The sequence below is a fragment of the Ptychodera flava genome, chromosome 6 (assembly GCF_041260155.1).
Source record: "Ptychodera flava strain L36383 chromosome 6, AS_Pfla_20210202, whole genome shotgun sequence".
Taxonomy (NCBI): Eukaryota; Metazoa; Hemichordata; class Enteropneusta; family Ptychoderidae; genus Ptychodera; species Ptychodera flava.
In genome coordinates, this window is record NC_091933.1 from 42,945,089 (window position 1) to 42,965,525 (window position 20,437).

Below are 20,437 nucleotides of genomic sequence, written 5' to 3' on the forward strand. Positions count from 1 at the left end.
TTACCTGTAGTTCGTGGTACGTCAATATTTTGTCATGCTACAAAAATGTGATAACAAATAAAGGACCTAAAATAATTTATTTCGATGAGAAGACTGTGAACTAACAGCACGAATGATATTATAAACGGACACATTCTAGGTGCGCTGCACTCAAACACTGGACACGCTCCATATCTGAACGATTTATATGTATCGCACGATACAAACGGCAGCCCTCTATGCGTTCGGGATCAGCTGTTACAATGGGTACTGGGGAACAACTGGGGAATACGTTTTTTACCGGTGCTCAGCTAATAATGGCTGAAACTGCCATGGCGAAGGTTGTTCATAGTTCGAATTACCGTTCCGATCAGTCAACAATGGTGCTAATAATATGTGGAAGTACGTACGGAAGTTGGAAGCCCGTCAACGGTAAATAAGGGCGTCAACTTTCACTTTTCGGTTCAATATTCACTATCAAAATTATTAGATTGTAGTCGGCATTGGTTCCATAGCTTCTCAGAGAGTAGGCTAGTGTCGTATAGCAACGTCTTAGCGGCTCAACTCTGAATCACCGGGGAAAATTTGACAATCAAGAGGTGTGCACAAGAAGACCTAGCTCTAGAAACATCCGAGGTAGCTTCATTTACAGGTACATTCATACTGGTGGAAACTGAAAAGGAGGCCATTTTGAATATTCAACCAGGTGCGCGGCGGTGTCACTTTCTACTCACAAGCGGTAAACATCTTGTTAGATTACGCACAAGTACGCATGGAGATGAGACTTCCATCGGTACTATGGTCGCGAAAGAGCGCCCCTTTTCCTAGATGGCTGACGGCATTCACCGGCAAGGGTGTAATAAAGATATAAATCGGAAGCTCGTAAGTTTGGTCAAGTGGTTGACAGTTTCACAACACAGGCACAGTGCAGATCATATATGCATTCAATGTATTGACAGTGTGTGTGTATTTCAGAAACGTTCTGCCGTATAAAAGGTAATGAACAGCGATAAAGGAAAGACACAAATGTTCACACACAGTATGTTAACGAAGGCAATATTGTCTGCAAAACATCGTATTAATAAACAAAGTAATAAAATATGAAAAAATTGCTGACCTCCTGAGAACGCTGTATGGCTGGTGTCTCGAACAGATGACTGGATCTGGTATATACCACAGCCACGCCGTAAGTTCAAACCGTAAAAGGAAACAATATCACCATATATGGAATTTTCGCATCATGAATATTTATAAAGAGAAAGTGTACCTCGCTTTTCAAAAAAACATCGTACCATGCCACCATACATGTACACGCGTAAGGACACGCGTACCCGTATGCCGTAGCACCTTGAATCGAACCCCCGCCAACTCAGTCTTGTTTCTGTACACCTTTTTGTTTTGAAACATGTCCAAAACAAAATGAAATAAAAAAGGAAAACCCACAGAAACCACCGAAAAGTCAAACCACAGTGACTCCCTATTGGACTGGCCCCAAGTCGCTTGACTTTTCTCGGCAGCAGTTAGCTGTGAGCCAACGCAATAGTTCCACGATCTACGTGGCCTACCACTAACGCAACAGTCAGCATAAGTTTTAATAGACCTCCAATAAATTCTGTTTTAATATTTATATACCAACAGACTTGGGGCAAGTCTAAATCCGTAACTATAAACAGTTCAAGCTGAATTTTTCAAAGTGTGAAAGAAAACGACAGAACACCTTTATATTGGTTGAATAATCTGAACAATTAAAAGCGTGTAGACCTAATACTGCCTTCCTGTTCATTATTTTGAAACGTTTTGCTGATAATGATCTGTGGATACAGTACCATAAAAAATAATAATTATTATTACAATAATTAAAAAAATTAAGCTATAAAACTAATAAAGTATAAGACAGAGCAGGAGGAAGACGATAATTGACAAGAAAAGTAATTGGACAACATTGTATTACATCACATTGCAAATTACTAGATGTCTAAATATGCACAGACGATCTATAATTGAGTTTTATATATGGTATTTTTAGGAATACCCCAAAAGCTAGACTGCAGTTGATGATAGCTTTAAAGTAGTTTCTTTGTTGCTTATGTTATTACTTTGTAATTTGCAGTTGTGTTTTTCTTACGATGAAAAAAATGCTAGAGCTCACCTCATCTTCAACAGCATTAATGTAGCATTTTTTACAAAATCTATATCAGATGGTGTCTTTGATTTTATTTTCTTGGCAAATACAATTTCAAGGTCACAATCACTCAGCCTAAATTTTGAAATCAATCTTCTTAAATTTAAAATACTTTATTTCTGTTTGATAACTTTCTCTAAACCAAAATCGTTCTTCAACAATTTATAAATGTTAACCTATTTCCTTCTGCACTAAATTTCTTATGCCATGATTGAACATATTTGATATAATACTTATATAATTTTGATTTAATATATATGATAGAAGTCGATAGCTTAGGTATTTGTGTTTACAGTTGGACGCAATTTGGCGCCCTAATTCAATTGTCGACAAAGCGTCACATTCTGTGACATAGTGCTGACGTAGGGAAATATCGACTGAACAGGCTGTCTGTACTGACTTAGTGAAATATCGACTGCACAGGTTGTCTTGACTACGAGGTACTGATACAGAGTACAGTCGGGCGAACAGGTTTCAATTTGATGTACTGCTTTACATGTTGGAATAAACTTGATTTTTGCCTAATTTGCAACCATACCAGCCAATTACAAATATGTAGAAAAAGTAAACATCGATGGTTTTGTGTTTCAACAGGATGTTGGTCTTGCATCTACACGTCCATTTCGGCTACAGCCCGAGATAGATCTAGTACTATCCTAATACAATGCAGTTTTATAGTGACGAGCCTTTATTATTTACGAGGGGGGAGGGGGTAGCGGAATTTAAGAAACGTATTAAAAGAAATTTAAAAGCTGACCCCTTAAAAAGTATTCATTCTGAAGTATGGCACTATCAAGTTATCAATTGTAAAATATGACCCCGGTCAAATAATTGATCTAATTATATTCACAAAACAATACTAGTATGTTGCAATGGCATGTTATCACGATGTGACGATGGAATTTAACACAGCACAACCACATAGCTTTGCATTGTGATCATTATCTGTAACTTTTTAGATATCTTTGAGAATTTTACTCTGAGTATTTTTAACTCATGTTTCATGTTCTACAGCCCACAGAATCCCAAAATATTCGGTAAATTGATGGTAAACATAGCCTCCATATGTGGCACGACCATTAATTTAAATCAGGACTTGAATAAATTTTGGACAATACGAATGCTGCTTGCATACTTATTGCCTTTGTTGAGTAGCTGAACACAAAGCATTTCATCCTGCTCTTCGAGGACTGTGTCATCTGCTTCTCATCTTTTAAACTTGGTTTATGTTATAGCATAATGGGTGTGTGTGTCATTCAGTCTAGTTTTCATAGCAGAGTGATTTCCATATCGTGCTCTGTAGACCAGATCTCGTCACGTGAAATAGTTCTTTTTACTGTCATCACTTCCTGAAGAACTTTCCTCAGTCTTATCAACTACTCCTATCATTCTATCTTCTGGTTCACTGTCTTTGTTCTCCTCCTCAAGATAGTCCCCCTCCTCTTCATCCTTACCTTCATCATCTTCATCTCCGTTGTGGCTTTTTCCTCCAAGACGTTCCGGTGTTGTCAAACAGTTTCCGGTCAATGTATGTTTCAATTATACATAGAGTTTGTCTTTTTAGCACCTTTAAATACATGAAAAATAAATATTGTGAAATTTGCCGACGATTCGGCTGTTGTCAGCTTACTAACTAATCTCGAGAGCGGTAATGGTCCTACAGTGGATGATTAAAATCGTACAAGTAGGCATATATCTTACCAATCTATTTCTGTTCTTTACATTTTAATTCCCATACCAGTAGACAATTGAAAATGTGAAAATACTCTCGAAGAACAATTTATAAAATAGCGTCATCAGAGACTTGCTGACATCAAACTAATTCAATTTCCTAAGAAAAACATAAGCCTTACATTGATGGCCTTTGCTGCAAATGACATCATATTGCAGCGTAACTTTTACGCAAAGGAAATCCATCTTGCATTCCAAGTTTTAGCATCCATTACTCATGAATTTGACTTACTCCCATCTGGTCGTTGTTCGGAGTATCGACTTTTAAACCAACAGAGCTTTATGCTTACTTTTATCAACAGAGCTATCGGAAAATTGAACAGACTCAACAGCTTTTAAAATTTTGTATTTTAGTCATTTTACCCTTGTGTTCTTTTTATTGAGTTTTACTGTGTGCTCCGGGTCATAACCATTGGTCAAAAAAGCAAATATAAAAATCATTTTAGCGTTTTGTTATTGTCATTATGACAATAACAAAACGGGGTCATCCTGACCAATGGTTAGTGGTGCCAGGTGTCCAGAATAGGTAAGTGTACCCTGCTAGCTTGCTATGCCCGTCAAGATCGACTCAAAGTGACAAATTTAGACACGGCCAGGAATGTAGTCACTTATCATTTGAGACACAGGCGGTCAAGTTTTGATGCCACTCCGTATCAACAAACAATTCTACTTCTGAGAATCCCTGTCATGTCATGTGACTGGAGGGGCAGTTACGAACAACTTTCACTTCGCATTCCATTTTGAATTTTGTTTAAAATATAATAGATAGTGTTATGAAAACATTTTGGGTTGGTTTCCTGAATCTCAGCTGGTTTCCAACCCTGCCCGGAGATATGGCGAGCCGTTTCGCGTAAGATATCACGGCTGGCCACTATTTTCACTGTAGAGGGCGCCAATCAACATACTGCATCACATATTGCACAGTAGCCCCCACAGCAAAAGTTCTGACCAATCATAGATCCTCGAGAAAATCGAGGATCTACGGACCTCCTCCACCACTTACTGTGAGTAACAAGGCAATCGGGGCATAACTGTCGTCGGTAATGGCCTTGGACTGATACATCGAAAACTGTGATTGAAGGAAGCGCGAAGACCACTTGTACGACATAGCACAGGGTACCCAGACATCTGGTTGTTGTTGTTGTTGTTTGTATTGTTGTTTATGTTTATTAGTCGTGTTGTTGTTGTTTTGTTGTTGTTGACCAATAAAATTCAACGAACATAACTGTTGTGTTGTTGTTAATGTTTCAACGTAACGTAGATGTCATAAGAAACGCTACAAAGACACTATCATTAACTTGGCCGCTAATGTACACTCTCCTCATACGAGAGTATGAACACACAGACCTGTACGCAGGGCTAGTGTACGACAATGCTAATGTAGTGGATAAGTTACTTATCACAAGGGACTAATTGCCAACCATACGAGACACCCTAGCTGCAGTACAGTAGCTCGAGGTTTTGCCTGGGTATTTGGGTCGGTCGGTCTGGTTTTGCCGCCCGCCAAAATACCCAGGTAAAACCTCGAGCTACTGTACTACAGCTAGAGAAACCCCTGCAAAGTATGAGAGCAATACAGATCATAAACACACAAACGATCAAGTGTGCCAATGAAGCTGTTCGTGCAAAGAATGCAGTTTTTTTTTCAGCTGGCGGGCAAATTAAAAAATAAGTTGTGGAGAGGAAGAAAAAGTCAATTTTTACTGTGGGCAGGGAAGACATTCCAACTTTTACAGTGGGTAGGCTTAGGTAGTTAATATCTTGCAGTGGGTAATAGAAAATAGATAGAGGGAGCATAGTGTTGTGTTATAACTTTTGGGAAGATTCGGTGCCTAACGTTAAAGGGGAGTAATTTTCCAAGTTTGAAATGATAGTTATATGTCACAATATGTACATCAGTTGGCAGAAGGGAACTGTCAGAGGTGAGGGCAGTGGGGAGCTGTCAGAGGTGAGGGCAGTGGGAGCTGTCAGAGGTGAGGGCAGTGGGGAGCTGTCAGAGGTGAGGGCAGAGGGGAGCTTGGACTTGTGGGGAGTGAGAAGCAGGCAGGTCATAGATACTGGCAGGCAGTGAGTATCATAATTCAGTGAGACTGTATGTTTTCACGTATTCCCCTCCAAATTTATATGATCACACGCAAAATCTAAAAAATTACTCGTGGGCAAAATCTAGAAAAATTGGTATATCAGTTTAAGAATTATGCTCTGTGATGATTTTGTAAAATTGACTGAATTTATTAGTTTGCTCACAGTCCCTCTACAGGGAACTGGTTTGCTGCACCTGACAAGGTGAATGACAGTGTGGCTGAGATAAAATAAAAGTAAAATGTGGATTTCAACATACAGCAGGTCTATGCATGACAATTCATGATGAAATTCTTGACTGTCAGCAATAATCTTCCAGCAGATACTGTCATGTATTGATCTAAAGTCACATTGGATAAGTTACATCATCACAGCTATTTAACTTCCAGGATTTTCAATCACTTTCTTACAGTTTTACAAAACCTGAAAATATTCCTCTTTTTTCCTTGTAAGTTATGGCTAATGAGAACATTAAAAGCAGATTGATGTATTTTAACTCCTTGCAGAACAGTGAATATGTTTTATAGTTTATTGCTCAACTATGGATATTGGTGGCAGGGTGATGCATTTGACTGATACAGAAGGGGCCAATCTACTGCCATTAGTGTATATAATCCCCATGGCTGTGTAATATTTCTGTTATCCCCTTTTGACAGCAAAGAAAACACTTATAATGATTGAATTTTTTTTCAAGGGGGTGGGGAGCAGTATTTTGAGAACTGTTGGTCTACATTCACTTTTATGTCTCACAGACTAATTTGGTTTTTGAAGTTCCTGATGTTGTCAGTAGATGGAGTAACCATGGCAACTAGTCTACACATGGTTTAACCCTTTCACCACCATGGTTTGTTCCAAATCCATTGTTTTCTATGGTAAAGTTAGACCTGTATACAGGGAACTGGGGATGAAAGGGTTAAAGGAGAAGACAAGAAATTTGAAGCTATTCCCAAGCGAACCATTGCATGGACATTGCAAATTTGTTGAGTTTTACTCAGTCTCTCAGAACAAATTTTATATGATTTAGACCTTATATAAATAATTAAATTATTACTAGATTATCAAATACATCAAGGAATTTGAAGAATAATCATCCATGCATACAAGTTGAGTGTATAAACCATCAATGAACCTTTATTGTTGTTTGTGCAAACAAATATCATTTCCTTGAATATATGATCCATAAATAATTTCCTTATTTACATAACCATAAACCGTAACTAATTCCACATATACACATGCAATGTTAAAGCATCACATGTATTTCTGTTTTATTCTTGGTGTCTAACGAGTGATATTCCTGGAAGAAAATTTGGCAAAAATAATCTAGACTTCTGCATGTCTTTGATTGTGAATAGTAGAAGTGCATTTCCCATATAGAAGCTGCAATACTTGTACTACACTGTCTGGCTTGAGTTAACACACTGTATGTGGCAGGGCAGTGCATAAATATTGCCTATAATCTTGTGTGGTTGATATAATAGTCTCATTGCATGGAGTGTGAAATGCTGAAAGTTGAGTGACGCATATCATCAGTGGGTCCTGGTTCAGACATCAGTGTCTGTTGATAATTATTGTACTGTAAATACAGCAGTTGACCTAGAACACCGTAAAAACATAAAACAGTACAGTGTATTCAAATATGGAAACTGTGACATGCCTGATCCAAGGTTTTGTGACAGAAAACCCACTGAAGTATCTGTATATTGATAAATGATAACATAAAAATATAAGATGTACCTAAGTCACAGTAAATTCATTCTCATGCTATTAATGTGGGGGAAACATAAAATCATCTGTCCCTCATTTCTGATCATCAAAATAAGAGAACATTCACCCCAGAGAATCTCTCAATGGATGTACACTGATATCAACGCTTTCATAGATTCTTGCGTTATTCTCAAATGATTGGAATGTGACATAATCTGATGTGATAAAGTCAACACATTTATGAATTGTATGCATATTAATTGTTCACACATATTGCTTGCATTGAGGAGATGTGACCCGTCTTGTTTTTCACTGATATAAAATCTTTCACTACAATTTCCAATACAGATGAGTTGAAAGGTATATATGACATGGGAAAATTGTCTTGACAAAATTGTCAGCATGCTTTAGATCGGAATAAACACTTTTCTATTTGAAGGATGTTGAAAAGAAAATATGATGAACTTAACAAAATGATATAGATCTTTTGTTTTCAATGACAACTATGACACTTAAAATGCCATCTCTGACATTTGCAGAAGTGCAATTCACTGCAGGGATACATTAGCAGTTTACAGCATTTTTAACAAGATATTGATAATTGTACAATAGCTTTTAGTCAGTCAAAAGTATTCCTGACCGTGAAACAACTTTTAAACTCCCATTTAGATTAAATTTGACAAATAAAAAAGTTATACCGAAATGATAAACCAAAACTTTAACCAACTCATAATATGAAAAAACCCTCTCAAAATGAAAAATCCCTCTGCCAGTAGATGATGTTTTCTATTTTTTCTTGTTTAGCTCACTGAGAATTCTGAGGATGTACATGAAGAGATTGATCAAGTCCAGATATAGGTTGATGGTTGCGACGATGTACTCCTCAGGGGATAGCTTATGCATTAACATATGAGTGTCGTATATGATGAAGCCACAGAAGAGAGCGGCGCCAGCCATGGCATAGATGAGCTCAAGGGTGTCACTCTGGAAGAATATTCGCAGAAATCCAGCCATTATCATGATCCACAGCATGGAGAACAAACTACAAGAAAAAAACATCAACTCATTATATCTGTGCTTAAAGCCAAGGTACACCTGGTAAAATCTTTAGAATGGTACATTGGCTTGTAGAGTGAGAAAACATATTGCAACTTATGTTTTTTCTAATGAATACAGGGAGTTGTAACTACCACACTACAGTTTTAGGGGGGTCCCTTACTATCTGCTGTTTACAGGGCCAATGCTCTCCAGTTTGATTCCTGAAAACCTACAACCTAACCATACAATTGAACATTTTAGGTATTTTCTGTACTTTTTACTAAGGCATGAACCTTTCTTTCCAAAGTTGCCTTTTCACCAAGAATGCAAATTGGACAAATTATCACATATATTCTGTCAACGAGATCAGAAAAGGTGCTGAAAAAAACCTACATATCATCAGTTGTACATTTAGCTTCAGCATTAAAAACTACACTTTGGCGAGACCACAGGTGGTGCACAATATCAAAATATTCTACTCAATAGATGCAAATTTTGTCATGTTGCTGACAGAGATTACTACGCTCTGGATACAAAATGAAACAAAGTGTCACGTAACATGAATAATGAATGATACACCAGCTGACGATGGCATGGATGAAAATACATATGTATATTCAATTTCAGATGAATAACTCATTTATCATCCACTACAGACATGCTGTTGCCAAGCTCTTTAATCAGTGACCTGGGACTCCATACCAAATGTGGTTTCCGCTAATATATTCCACGCTTCACAGATTTCAAAATTGGTTTTGTCAAGATACCAAATATTATCTTCACTTCATAAAAATTTAATATCTGTAGATAATATCCAACTAAATTTCACACTTTCACTTTTATTTGCCATGTAGCAGTCATCTTTAACACAAAATACAATACAGTTGTATCAACATCTGGATTGGCCAGGGCTACATCCAAACTTGAATTTACAACCACATTGGCAGGTTGATGATTGCATGCCTGATTATCTCAGATATAAAACGCAGGAAAAGAAAGTGACTTTGGAATGAATATTTTATAAATGTTGAGGAAAGTTTCAAAGAGTGTAGTGATCGTCCCTACAACTTGTTGGCCTGTACTTGACCTTCCATTCTAATCATTATTTGGGAATTTGTTTACACAATCTTCTTCCTAATAATGAGTATTCCTTGGCAGTTGGAAAGTTGATCATGCAGGCATACAACACCTCATAATCTCATAAATTCTCATAAACAGATACATTTATTGATTTTTGTAAGGTGGTATGACTGTGATAAGAAACACTGTAACATGACACACAGCTAGTAAAATTGTGTGGTCTGTGATATACAAAATGAAAGACCCACACACCTGTTTTTATTTACTGAGTTTTGATCATAAAATACTGATCACAATGTGAGCTGGCAAATATTCACTTTTTACCTTGACACGAGTTAACATGAGTTTATAGCAATTCATCCTTTCAATATGAAGTTTTGGAAAGAGCCTATTGTTTTGCATGAAAATGGTGGACTACTGTACCAGGGAATCGGGGTGATAAGGTCAACTGATGTAGATCTTATGTAAGTATCAATGAAAATGTACTCACCCAGCACCCCATGAACTGAAATCTCTGGTACTTTGTAAAGTGTAAATAGTAAGGCAGACAGCCACTGACACTGTCAGAGCAAAGGCTTCCAGTACAACCATCTGATCATAAAATGTCACTACAGTACCAATGGTGTATGCCTCAACTAGAGTCTGAAAATTCATGAACACATACATAAACATAAACATCAATATCTAATACACAAATTACAATATGTAGATAGAAATGGTATTGCAATTTTTTTCAATGCATACCCATCTGTATTTTACATTAAATAATTTAATTACAAAGTAATAACACTTGTGTCCAGAATGAAAAGAACTTCTTGGATGCCAAGAAACACTGAGTCCTCATGAAATATGAAAAAATTTACAGATTACCAGTCACTAAAACTCCTGAACCATAGACCATACAAGGGAATGAACAAAGCCACATGACACAATAAAAATTGTCCGTGCCTTCATCTCTATGTCACCTTGTCCAACTACAAACACTGAAACAAGACTGCCATAAATGCAGTGGTATAGGAGGATAATATCACGAAAGAGGAAAACTAATTTCTAACTGAAAAATTTTCACTTGGGCAAAAGCCATTTAGCACATTTTACATTAGCATATATTGTACACAATGTAAGTGACTGTATACAATCCCAACCCTTGCAGTCAACTGCTGTCTTTTGTCATCCATATTGTATTTATGTCTTCTGTTATGGTCATACTGGTTTTTCATAATGGTATGTTAGCTAATACTGTATATATCTGCTGACAGTCACATTGCATCTATGTCTACTGACAGTCACATTGCATCTATGTCTACTAACAGTCACATTGCATCTATGTCTACTGACAGTCACATTGCATCTATGTCTACTGACAGTCACATTGCATCTATGTCTACTGACAGTCACATTGCATCTATGTCTACTGACAGTCACATTGCATCTATGTCTACTGACAGTCACATTGCATCTATGTCTACTGACAGTCACATTGCATCTATGTCTACTGACAGTCACATTGTATCTATGTCTACTGACAGTCACATTGCATCTATGTCTACTGACAGTCACATTGCATCTATGTCTACTGACACTCACATTGCATCTATGTCTACTGACACTCACATTGCATCTATGTCTACTGACAGTCACATTGCATCTATGTCTACTGACAGTCACATTGTATCTATGTCTACTGACAGTCACATTGCATCTATGTCTACTGACAGTCACATTGCATCTATGTCTACTGACAGTCACATTGCATCTATGTCTACTGACAGTCACATTGCATCTATGTCTACTGACAGTCACATTGCATCTATGTCTACTGACACTCACATTGCATCTATGTCTACTGACAGTCACATTGCATCTATGTCTACTGACAGTCACATTGCATCTATGTCTACTGACAGTCACATTGCATCTATGTCTACTGACAGTCACATTGCATCTATGTCTACTGACAGTCACATTGCATCTATGTCTACTGACAGTCACATTGCATCTATGTCTACTGACAGTCACACTGCATCTATGTCTACTGACAGTCACATTGTATCTATGTCTACTGACAGTCACATTGTATCTATGTCTACTGACAGTCACATTGTATCTATGTCTACTGACAGTCACATTGCATCTATGTCTACTGACAGTCACATTGCATCTATGTCTACTGACAGTCACATTGCATCTATGTCTACTGACAGTCACATTGCATCTATGTCTACTGACAGTCACATTGTATCTATGTCTACTGACAGTCACACTGCATCTATGTCTACTGACAGTCACATTGCATCTATGTCTACTGACAGTCACATTGCATCTATGTCTACTGACAGTCACATTGCATCTATGTCTACTGACAGTCACATTGCATCTATGTCTACTGACAGTCACACTGCATCTATGTCTACTGACAGTCACATTGCATCTATGTCTACTGACAGTCACATTGCATCTATGTCTACTGACAGTCACATTGCATCTATGTCTACTGACAGTCACATTGCATCTATGTCTACTGACACTCACATTGCATCTATGTCTACTGACAGTCACATTGCATCTATGTCTACTGACAGTCACATTGCATCTATGTCTACTGACAGTCACATTGCATCTATGTCTACTGACAGTCACATTGTATCTATGTCTACTGACAGTCACATTGCATCTATGTCTACTGACAGTCACATTGCATCTATGTCTACTGACAGTCACATTGCATCTATGTCTACTGACAGTCACATTGCATCTATGTCTACTGACAGTCACATTGCATCTATGTCTACTGACACTCACATTGCATCTATGTCTACTGACAGTCACATTGCATCTATGTCTACTGACAGTCACATTGCATCTATGTCTACTGACAGTCACATTGCATCTATGTCTACTGACAGTCACATTGCATCTATGTCTACTGACAGTCACATTGCATCTATGTCTACTGATGGTCATACTTACAAAAGCAGCCAATAAGAACATATTTGTCGGATATTCATGGCGTTTGAACAGCAAAGCAATCACCGTTACCAGTGACAGAATGAATGCCAGGATTATCATCGCAGAACTACAAAAAAAAGAAACATGATAGTTACAAATCACTTGGATGAAGGTCAAAAACGCTGTGATCAGGAAGATAGGTTTGTCGTGCTTTTATATGAAACCAATAAAAAGCTGTTTGTACCGGTATTTATTGATATTCTTGGGTTGTATTCTGCAAGTACCGATGCTATTATTTCACCTGATTTTTTATGTGGCATTGCCTCATTTTGTACCAAAGTCACACTTTACATTAGACTGTTAACAATGCATTTAACCCTTTCAGCATCAACTATGCTTTCTCTAACTAAATTAGAGTATCATTGTTAAAAGATTAATATGTCCTTCTATGTCAACCTAATGTTTCCATTAAAACAACTGAACATCTTCCCATGTGATTTAACAGCTATTTTATCATTTACTACGATGCAACATTTGATAAACTGCAATCTTTGAATGTGTTGATCTCAAACAGTAAATTTCAACTGGTCATAGATTACATTATTATGTGAAAAGAAATTACTTTGGAATATGTTTATCCTGATGTTATTTACAAGGTCATGAATTCTAGGGAAATGCATGCCTTGTAAAATTATAATTTCATCAATTTTACTCGGTTTTTAAATAGTATAACATCTTGCCATAATCTTTTTCATACACAAAAATCTTCACAAATTTTAAATAATTAAACCAATTTCCACAAGGTGAAAGCACTTTCCATCATTTCCTAGTGCTTTTTGAAAATTGAACTTGATGGACAATTGACAATAATTCTCACTTGGAATACCTACATACTAGAACAAGTGACTATTTTAAAGACTTAAAAAAAAGTGAGTGACAGTATCTTTCACAGTTGTGTGTATATAATAGTGAACTTCTGGATGGCCCAATTCATATGGTGATTTGAAAAGACTTGACCCTCAGGGCCTGGAATAGGGTTACTATTAGCAATTGTCAAAGTCCTACATTTTTCTCTGAATTAAAAAAATTTAATACACCTCTTGGAAATCAATGTTTTATGTATTGATTAGATGCTATTAATTACATAGTCTTGAACTAGGAAAACAGTCAGTACTTACCTGCCCTGTACAAACGTTTTGATGGGTTCCACATACATGAAAAGTGCTCCAGTCAGTGTTGTGATCAGCAACTGAATTGACAGTATGCTGTACACCTTGCGAAGAAATCCTAAAAATGCCAAACATAAAAAAGATCCTGATAGCTTTCCCTAGCATTGAGAAAATCCACAATGGCTATTACTTCTGTTTATTCATGTCAAATTGTTTTAAGCGTATAATGCATGGCACTTGTAGATTTCATGGTTCTAAACTTAACTTGCAGATGGAATGTGAGAAGTATGAATCTCCTAGAAACTAGTCAAAGTCATGCAATTCCTACAAAGATACTGTTAGACAGTGAATTCACTGTATTGACCACTAACAAAAAATAGTACTGGATCTGCTGATTCCTATAGTCTGGAAGAATGATCATGTCATTTTCAGCTGATGTGTATGGAGGAGGTCACCTTGACCCCTGTTTGTCTTAACCCCAGTAATTCACACCCTCTTCTCGCTACTTGTGGTCACCTTGACCCTGGTATCCTAGTCACTTCAATCTCTTCACACTTTTCCTGTTCTACACTGACATTTTAAATATATTATGCGACTTGCCTGGGAGAATTGATGATATTTCTATGATAAATCTGTTTGCTTCAAAACAATAATTTAGCCATTTTGATATGCAAAATGCAGGCACCAAGGCGTAGCACCTGTGCAGAATATGTGTGGCGATGATTTGCCATGTACAAGAATAAAATGCATCTGCCTTATGGCCGTAGAGGTTTTTGGCACTTAGCGCATTAGTAACTTCCACTAAAGCCCTCCAAAGTGCAATGAGTGTCGAACAAATCAGACCACTTACTTTCGAGATAATGATACAAGTTTGTCCCCTCAATACCGAATGAAAAGCATGAGGGGGTTGAGATGACCAGGGCTGATGGGGTTGAAATGGTCAGGGGTTAAGGTGACTAGAAGTCATGTATGTAGCATCCACTTTCATGATAGTGACACTGTGGATAAAATCAAGTGAAGCTCATTTTGGAAAGTTCCCTAAGGCGCGCCCCCCAGGCCAAAATATTTTCTTAGATAGGATATACAACATGCTATCATGGATGTAAAAAAATGGATCCATGCCTTATTACCCTAATTCTAAACCCTTCCAAAGTTGTATTTGATTTGATTCTTCCAAGGAAAGTCAGTGATTAAAGTGATTTCCAAGTAAGAGGGGGGCCTAAAGGAACTCAAGCCCTCGATTTTTTCCCCATCGTTGAGTAAATTACCACCATGCTAGTTGATAACAATCGTTCCAGCGAGTGTAGCACTGTGTGAACTTATTCTGTCCCTCCAATAAAACTACATCATTTATTTTAAAGTGGTAGCAGTACATGCATCATGCATGTTGACAATGAAAAATGATCGTCAAAGTTTCAACGCTACATGCAATTATCTTCGTTGGCGCATGGAGGTAGTTCATGGGAGTTTGTAATTTAGACTTTCGGTTTCACATTTTGGGATATGATGAGTGACACGTCATGCCTTCCTCAGAGAGCACACACACTATAAAAGGTTCAATGCAAAACCAAAAAATCTGATAAAACCCAGCAAAAATGTAAACTAAAATGAAATAAACATAAAATAAACATAAAATAGTACTGGTTAAGCATCTCAAAAGCTTGCTACCTGCACATTTGCAAACTGCGTGGCCGATGACATTTTATCGTGATTTATCGTGATCGTGACTCTGATATTTTACAAAAAAAACAAGTTCGGCCGAGCTAGTCCTGAGACGCTCAACATTAATACTGAAGCAATCGATCTCACCTAGTCTTACGTAGACGTGGGATGACGCGACATTGCTCCCATACATAAAATCATCCACAATAGAGTGCGATTTTCCACCCAGTGTTGGGTCCGATGAATCCATCGCAGTGGCCATTTTGTTCTCCTTGTCCGAGTCTAGTCGCGCGTGTTAAATTATACAACAACGGTTCAGGTGTAAACGGGAAAATGGAAAGACTTGAGACAGTAAAGTAACCTCAGAGTTGTAAAACAATTAAAACAATTTGCGGGCGAATATACTACATATCAAACGAGATGAAAATAGTTAAAGTCAGGTGATTTTCGTTCCACGTCAGGGCGACAGCTGACCTCCAGTTGACCTCCGCAATTCTCCGAAAGAGGGCGACAAACTGGATGTCTATTCTTAATAAAAACAAAAGAATTGTGATATCAAATGTGAGCGGCGTTCATGCGGAACCGGTACATATATGCATTGGAATGATTAATGGAGAGTGAACATACCTACTCCTTGCTCGCCTACAAATAAGTTATGGAATATGAAAATGATATTAACTTTAGAAAAAAATCTTAACATAAGTATCAACATCTAATATTTTCAAAGAAAAACTATACAAAGGTAGCGATGTAACATTACATACTAATGATGAACTTTAACTGTTCTCTTCATAATTGAAAGCAATAGTTGAGGGATGCAATCAAAGTGTCATGATAAAAATTGAAACCTCCAGAAATTTTGTGGCCTTTATTTGCAGGGCAACTTTTACGTGAAAAAAGTTCGACTTTCACAAAAACAAGATGATAAGTACCTACTAAACAATATATGGTGAAATCTTGTTTTCTCTAGAGGTTTTCATATAATCATTGTAGACTAGTTGACATAAATCATAAAAATCGTAAGATTTGGATGGTATGAATCTTTTCAGGCATTATGCAATATGTATTTACATCCTATCTGCAAAATAACTTTATTGATTTATCTTTGATGGGATTAAGGTAATTCTTCAATGTGAATTTTCGTCTTGGATAATAACATTTATTTCATGTGTACCACAATATAGGCAAGGAAAACCAACTATTGAAGATATTTCTTGATCTATTCCTAGTAGCATTGTCTGAAGTTGAAATGAAAACTGGGAAAAGTAATGAAAATATCACCAAAAAAAATTGAGTTATTGTCCCTTTAAAAGTGGAAGAAATCCTTTAAAAATCATGGCACACATGACTGACTATAACTAAACACAATAGGTTGATTAATTAAATGCATTTGCAAATATTTAATTTTCTTTTTCATTTTAACTACTACAAAAACAGAAACTTTAACTCTTTCGCTTCTTATTGTATGTTCCCTGTCAAAACACGACGAAACCATCAGCTCTGCATTCACAATTACACTTCAAGCTCAATGTCATGCATTGGTGAAACATTAGAGGTTTTAATACTATAGTTAATTAGCATAAAGCCAATTAAATTGCTTTGAGATTTTCACACCCATCAGAAGACACTTCACTGATCTGCAATAAAACCAATAATTAAATGTTGAATTCAGTTTGATGTATGGTCATTGTGTTTAGAAGACTGAGTACATTATAACATCAACGCTTGACTGTCATCACTGATGAACTTTGGTACAGTCCAGCAAATATAAAATCTTTGGACAGATTTTCTGACACTCAAATTGTTGTAATACTTGGCTAAGTCTGCTGCTTGTCTGCATGGACTCATTTTGAAGCCTGTTGAGAATAAATCAAACTTTCACCATCTTGGTTTTAGCAAAACTCAAATAGTTAATTTTTTTACAATAGAATACGAATTTGGAGTATATAGTGACCATTTTGAATTTCAAATATTCTTATATCTTTCAGTAATTTGTTTCCGTATCCCAAAACTTGCTCAGTAACATTTGATTTTTATTTTTGTATATGTTTTGTATGTATATAATATGTAATATAGAACATGATATTTTGTATATATTTTTTATGTTGCGGAGAACTATTTCTGCTGATGTGCAGCTTGAATAAGCTCTTTCTCTGATTGGTCCTTTTTCACTATTCACAGCCACTTAGGGAGTCTATTTGTATTGTTTTCATTATATTGGTCAGATTAAGCTACCCAATTGGGTCAGATCTTATTCAGTGCTGCACATTAGCCCAACTATTTAACATTTTCCAGTAGGGAAGTTTCAGAAAAAATCTTATGTAAACTTTCTGTTGTGAGTGACCTTGAAGTGCACCCCATGCTTTCTTTGTGCTATGTGCAGCATCTTGAAAGCTTTTAGCCAATAGGTTGGCTGAAACTGATTTGTTGTCATTGAATCATTTCCAAACCACCAACCAGGTAGAGAATAGTCCTATTTGTAGACTCCTTAAGTTGCTGTAAATAATAATAACTATCTACCAATCAGATATAACCCTCTAAGCAGCTGCACATCAGCAGCTCATCTTCCGAAATGGCAAAAGTGAATCAAATTATTATTAGTAGATTTGAATCTAGAATCTCTTTAATCGGTGCCTTCTTAGGTGTCCATTACCTATCATTCAAGTCAATTATAAGTTTAGCTCAAATGAAATCCATATGGAAATACCTTTCAGCTGAACCTGTTTATACTGCAAATGAAATGGCTATGTTTGCAAAGCATATATCTGCAAAGCATCAGGAAATCCAAAACCAGTAATATTCTGGCAAAGAGATGGTCAAAAGGTCGGTGAATTAGCTGGAAAAATAATATTTAATTATTCAGAATGAGTAGACACAACAGCAGTTTTAATATGATGTGATAGCCAAAGCAGTAATGGCTGTTGAGCAGCATTGGTATAGACAATTGATGTGTTGATAATTAATAGACAGTAATTGCGATGGAGTTATTATGAACCAGGTACCCAACAGCTGTAGCATTGGTGCAGGAGTCGAGGGAATCAGGTATTTAATAATTTATAGACATTGTAATTGGAGTAATGTTCGCAAGTGTTATGTAAGGTGCAAGATATTATGAGGTATTTACTCTGACAATGGATAGCTGCACTCATCCTTAATTTTCATTTTTCATTACAACTATTATCACAAAGAGCAGATATTCCTCTAAGACTTAAATTTTTTGTTTTGATTGCCCACCAAGCTTTCACTCGCACTTTACTTTACATTTTCTTGAGGCACTGATTTTCCCGGGACAATTACTGTGCTGTTTCACAGGATGGTCAACTGCAGATCACAGATGTCAAGACAGAAGATGAAGGCTTCTGTAGGTGATACTCTAGAGGCAGGAAAAGTCACAGCTAAACTCACTGTTATAGACTAGAGTTACTAGTGATTCCCTTTTTGCCGTAAAAACATTAGACCAGCAAGAATGACATCAAGAGGACATCAACCAAATTACCTACATCAACTTGAATGCTCATTTGCTGAAAGCTGAAAATTTAATTTTCCATACAGTTGTGAGACTTATTATTTTGCAATCGTGTACATGCATGGTTCTTACAGCCCATTCAAGGAAAGTGTGAGGGATTTTGCACAGGACTTTAAGACTATCGGGGCCTTAGTAACCTAAACCATTTTACAAATCTACATTAACTCCTACAAGGTTCAGTTTCATCACATAGCAATGAAAGTTGTGCCGCTTAGAAAAATTATAGTTTTTAAGGTTTTTATGACAAAGATTGGTCTCAGTGTTCCTTTGACACACTCTTTCTGGTCATGCAAACATAGTGTCCAAAATTTACATCTTTTACCGTTTCTCTGAGCTGCCTCTCACAGCTGTTCTCAGCCCGAGTCTCCAGGTGTGTCTAAGTTGACCACACATGTATGGTCAACAGAAGGACAAGACTCTCTAATATAAACATAGAATTATCAACATGAGGTATTTTTCACAATATAGTATTATAAGGGACTGGTCAGTTTCTTCGGCCTGGGGGGCCGGTGGATTATTTTTTGCCGACGTCAAAAGTGGCTGACCCCCCCTATTCCAAATTTTGAAAACAGGGTGACCCCCCCTATTCCAAATTTCAAAACAGGGTGACCCCCCCCCCCCCTGGCGCCGACATAGGTAAAACAAAAGGTGGACATAAATTTTATATATATATATATATATATATATATATATATATATATATATATATATATATATATATATATATATATATATATATATATATATATATATATATATATATACGTATATTAAATTATATTTTACATTTTACATATATTCATATTTTAAATAGTCATTCTATGTTTTAATGATATTGTTGACATGTCAGTTGTAAGATAGGAATTTCAAAGTGTCAGTCTTAAAGTTTGAATATAGTACATTTTGAATGAGCTGTATTTTGAATGAGCTGTGAATGTATTTCACACTTTCTATGCTTAACCAGATGTCCTGAACTGTTGTACAGAAATGGATGACAATCATTAATATCAAAGAGGAAAAGCAGTGAATCAAAAACTTTGATGGGTGTTAAGACTTGCCAACCATCCAATTAAATCTCCTGAGGAGCCATAGAGAGCTTTTTTAGCCAAATCTGATGTGTACAGTGTCTGAGAGGACCTTCTCTTGTAACATTGAAACCATAAAAGCACAGCTAATAATGACAAAAACTGACTTTTTTAACTGTTATTTTGTTCATAAAAAAGCATCTTTCTACAGAAAACCTGTGTCACAAAGGAAAATAATTGCATCAATGAGAAGGAAAGATATCTTGTCATTTTTCTATCCCTAAAATAAGTCACTGTATCAAATATA

General features: G+C 36.6%; 3 protein-coding genes across 5 annotated transcripts in view; 1 reads left to right on the plus strand and 2 right to left on the minus strand.

Moving 5' to 3' along the window:
• LOC139135887 (contactin-5-like) overlaps window positions 1–1,184 on the minus strand; it is a 39,903-nt gene extending 38,719 nt beyond the window's left edge. For both annotated transcript variants that reach the window (XM_070703658.1, XM_070703657.1), the window contains exon 1: window positions 1,097–1,184. The gene's annotated coding sequence lies outside the window, so the exon portion shown is untranslated. The remainder of the gene's footprint in view (window positions 1–1,096) is intronic.
• The window catches only part of LOC139135890 (actin nucleation-promoting factor WASL-like), a 570,409-nt gene that overhangs the window by 442,120 nt on the left and 107,852 nt on the right, over window positions 1–20,437 (plus strand). The window lies entirely within an intron of this gene.
• On the minus strand, window positions 7,079–16,085 carry LOC139135869 (protein lifeguard 4-like). Its single transcript, XM_070703623.1, has 5 exons — window positions 15,727–16,085; window positions 13,927–14,035; window positions 12,770–12,875; window positions 10,290–10,441; window positions 7,079–8,723 (listed from the first exon to the last, which is right to left on the minus strand). Exons 1-5 carry the CDS (start codon window positions 15,839–15,841, stop codon window positions 8,468–8,470), a joined length of 738 nt encoding a protein of 245 aa, XP_070559724.1. The 5' UTR covers window positions 15,842–16,085; the 3' UTR covers window positions 7,079–8,467.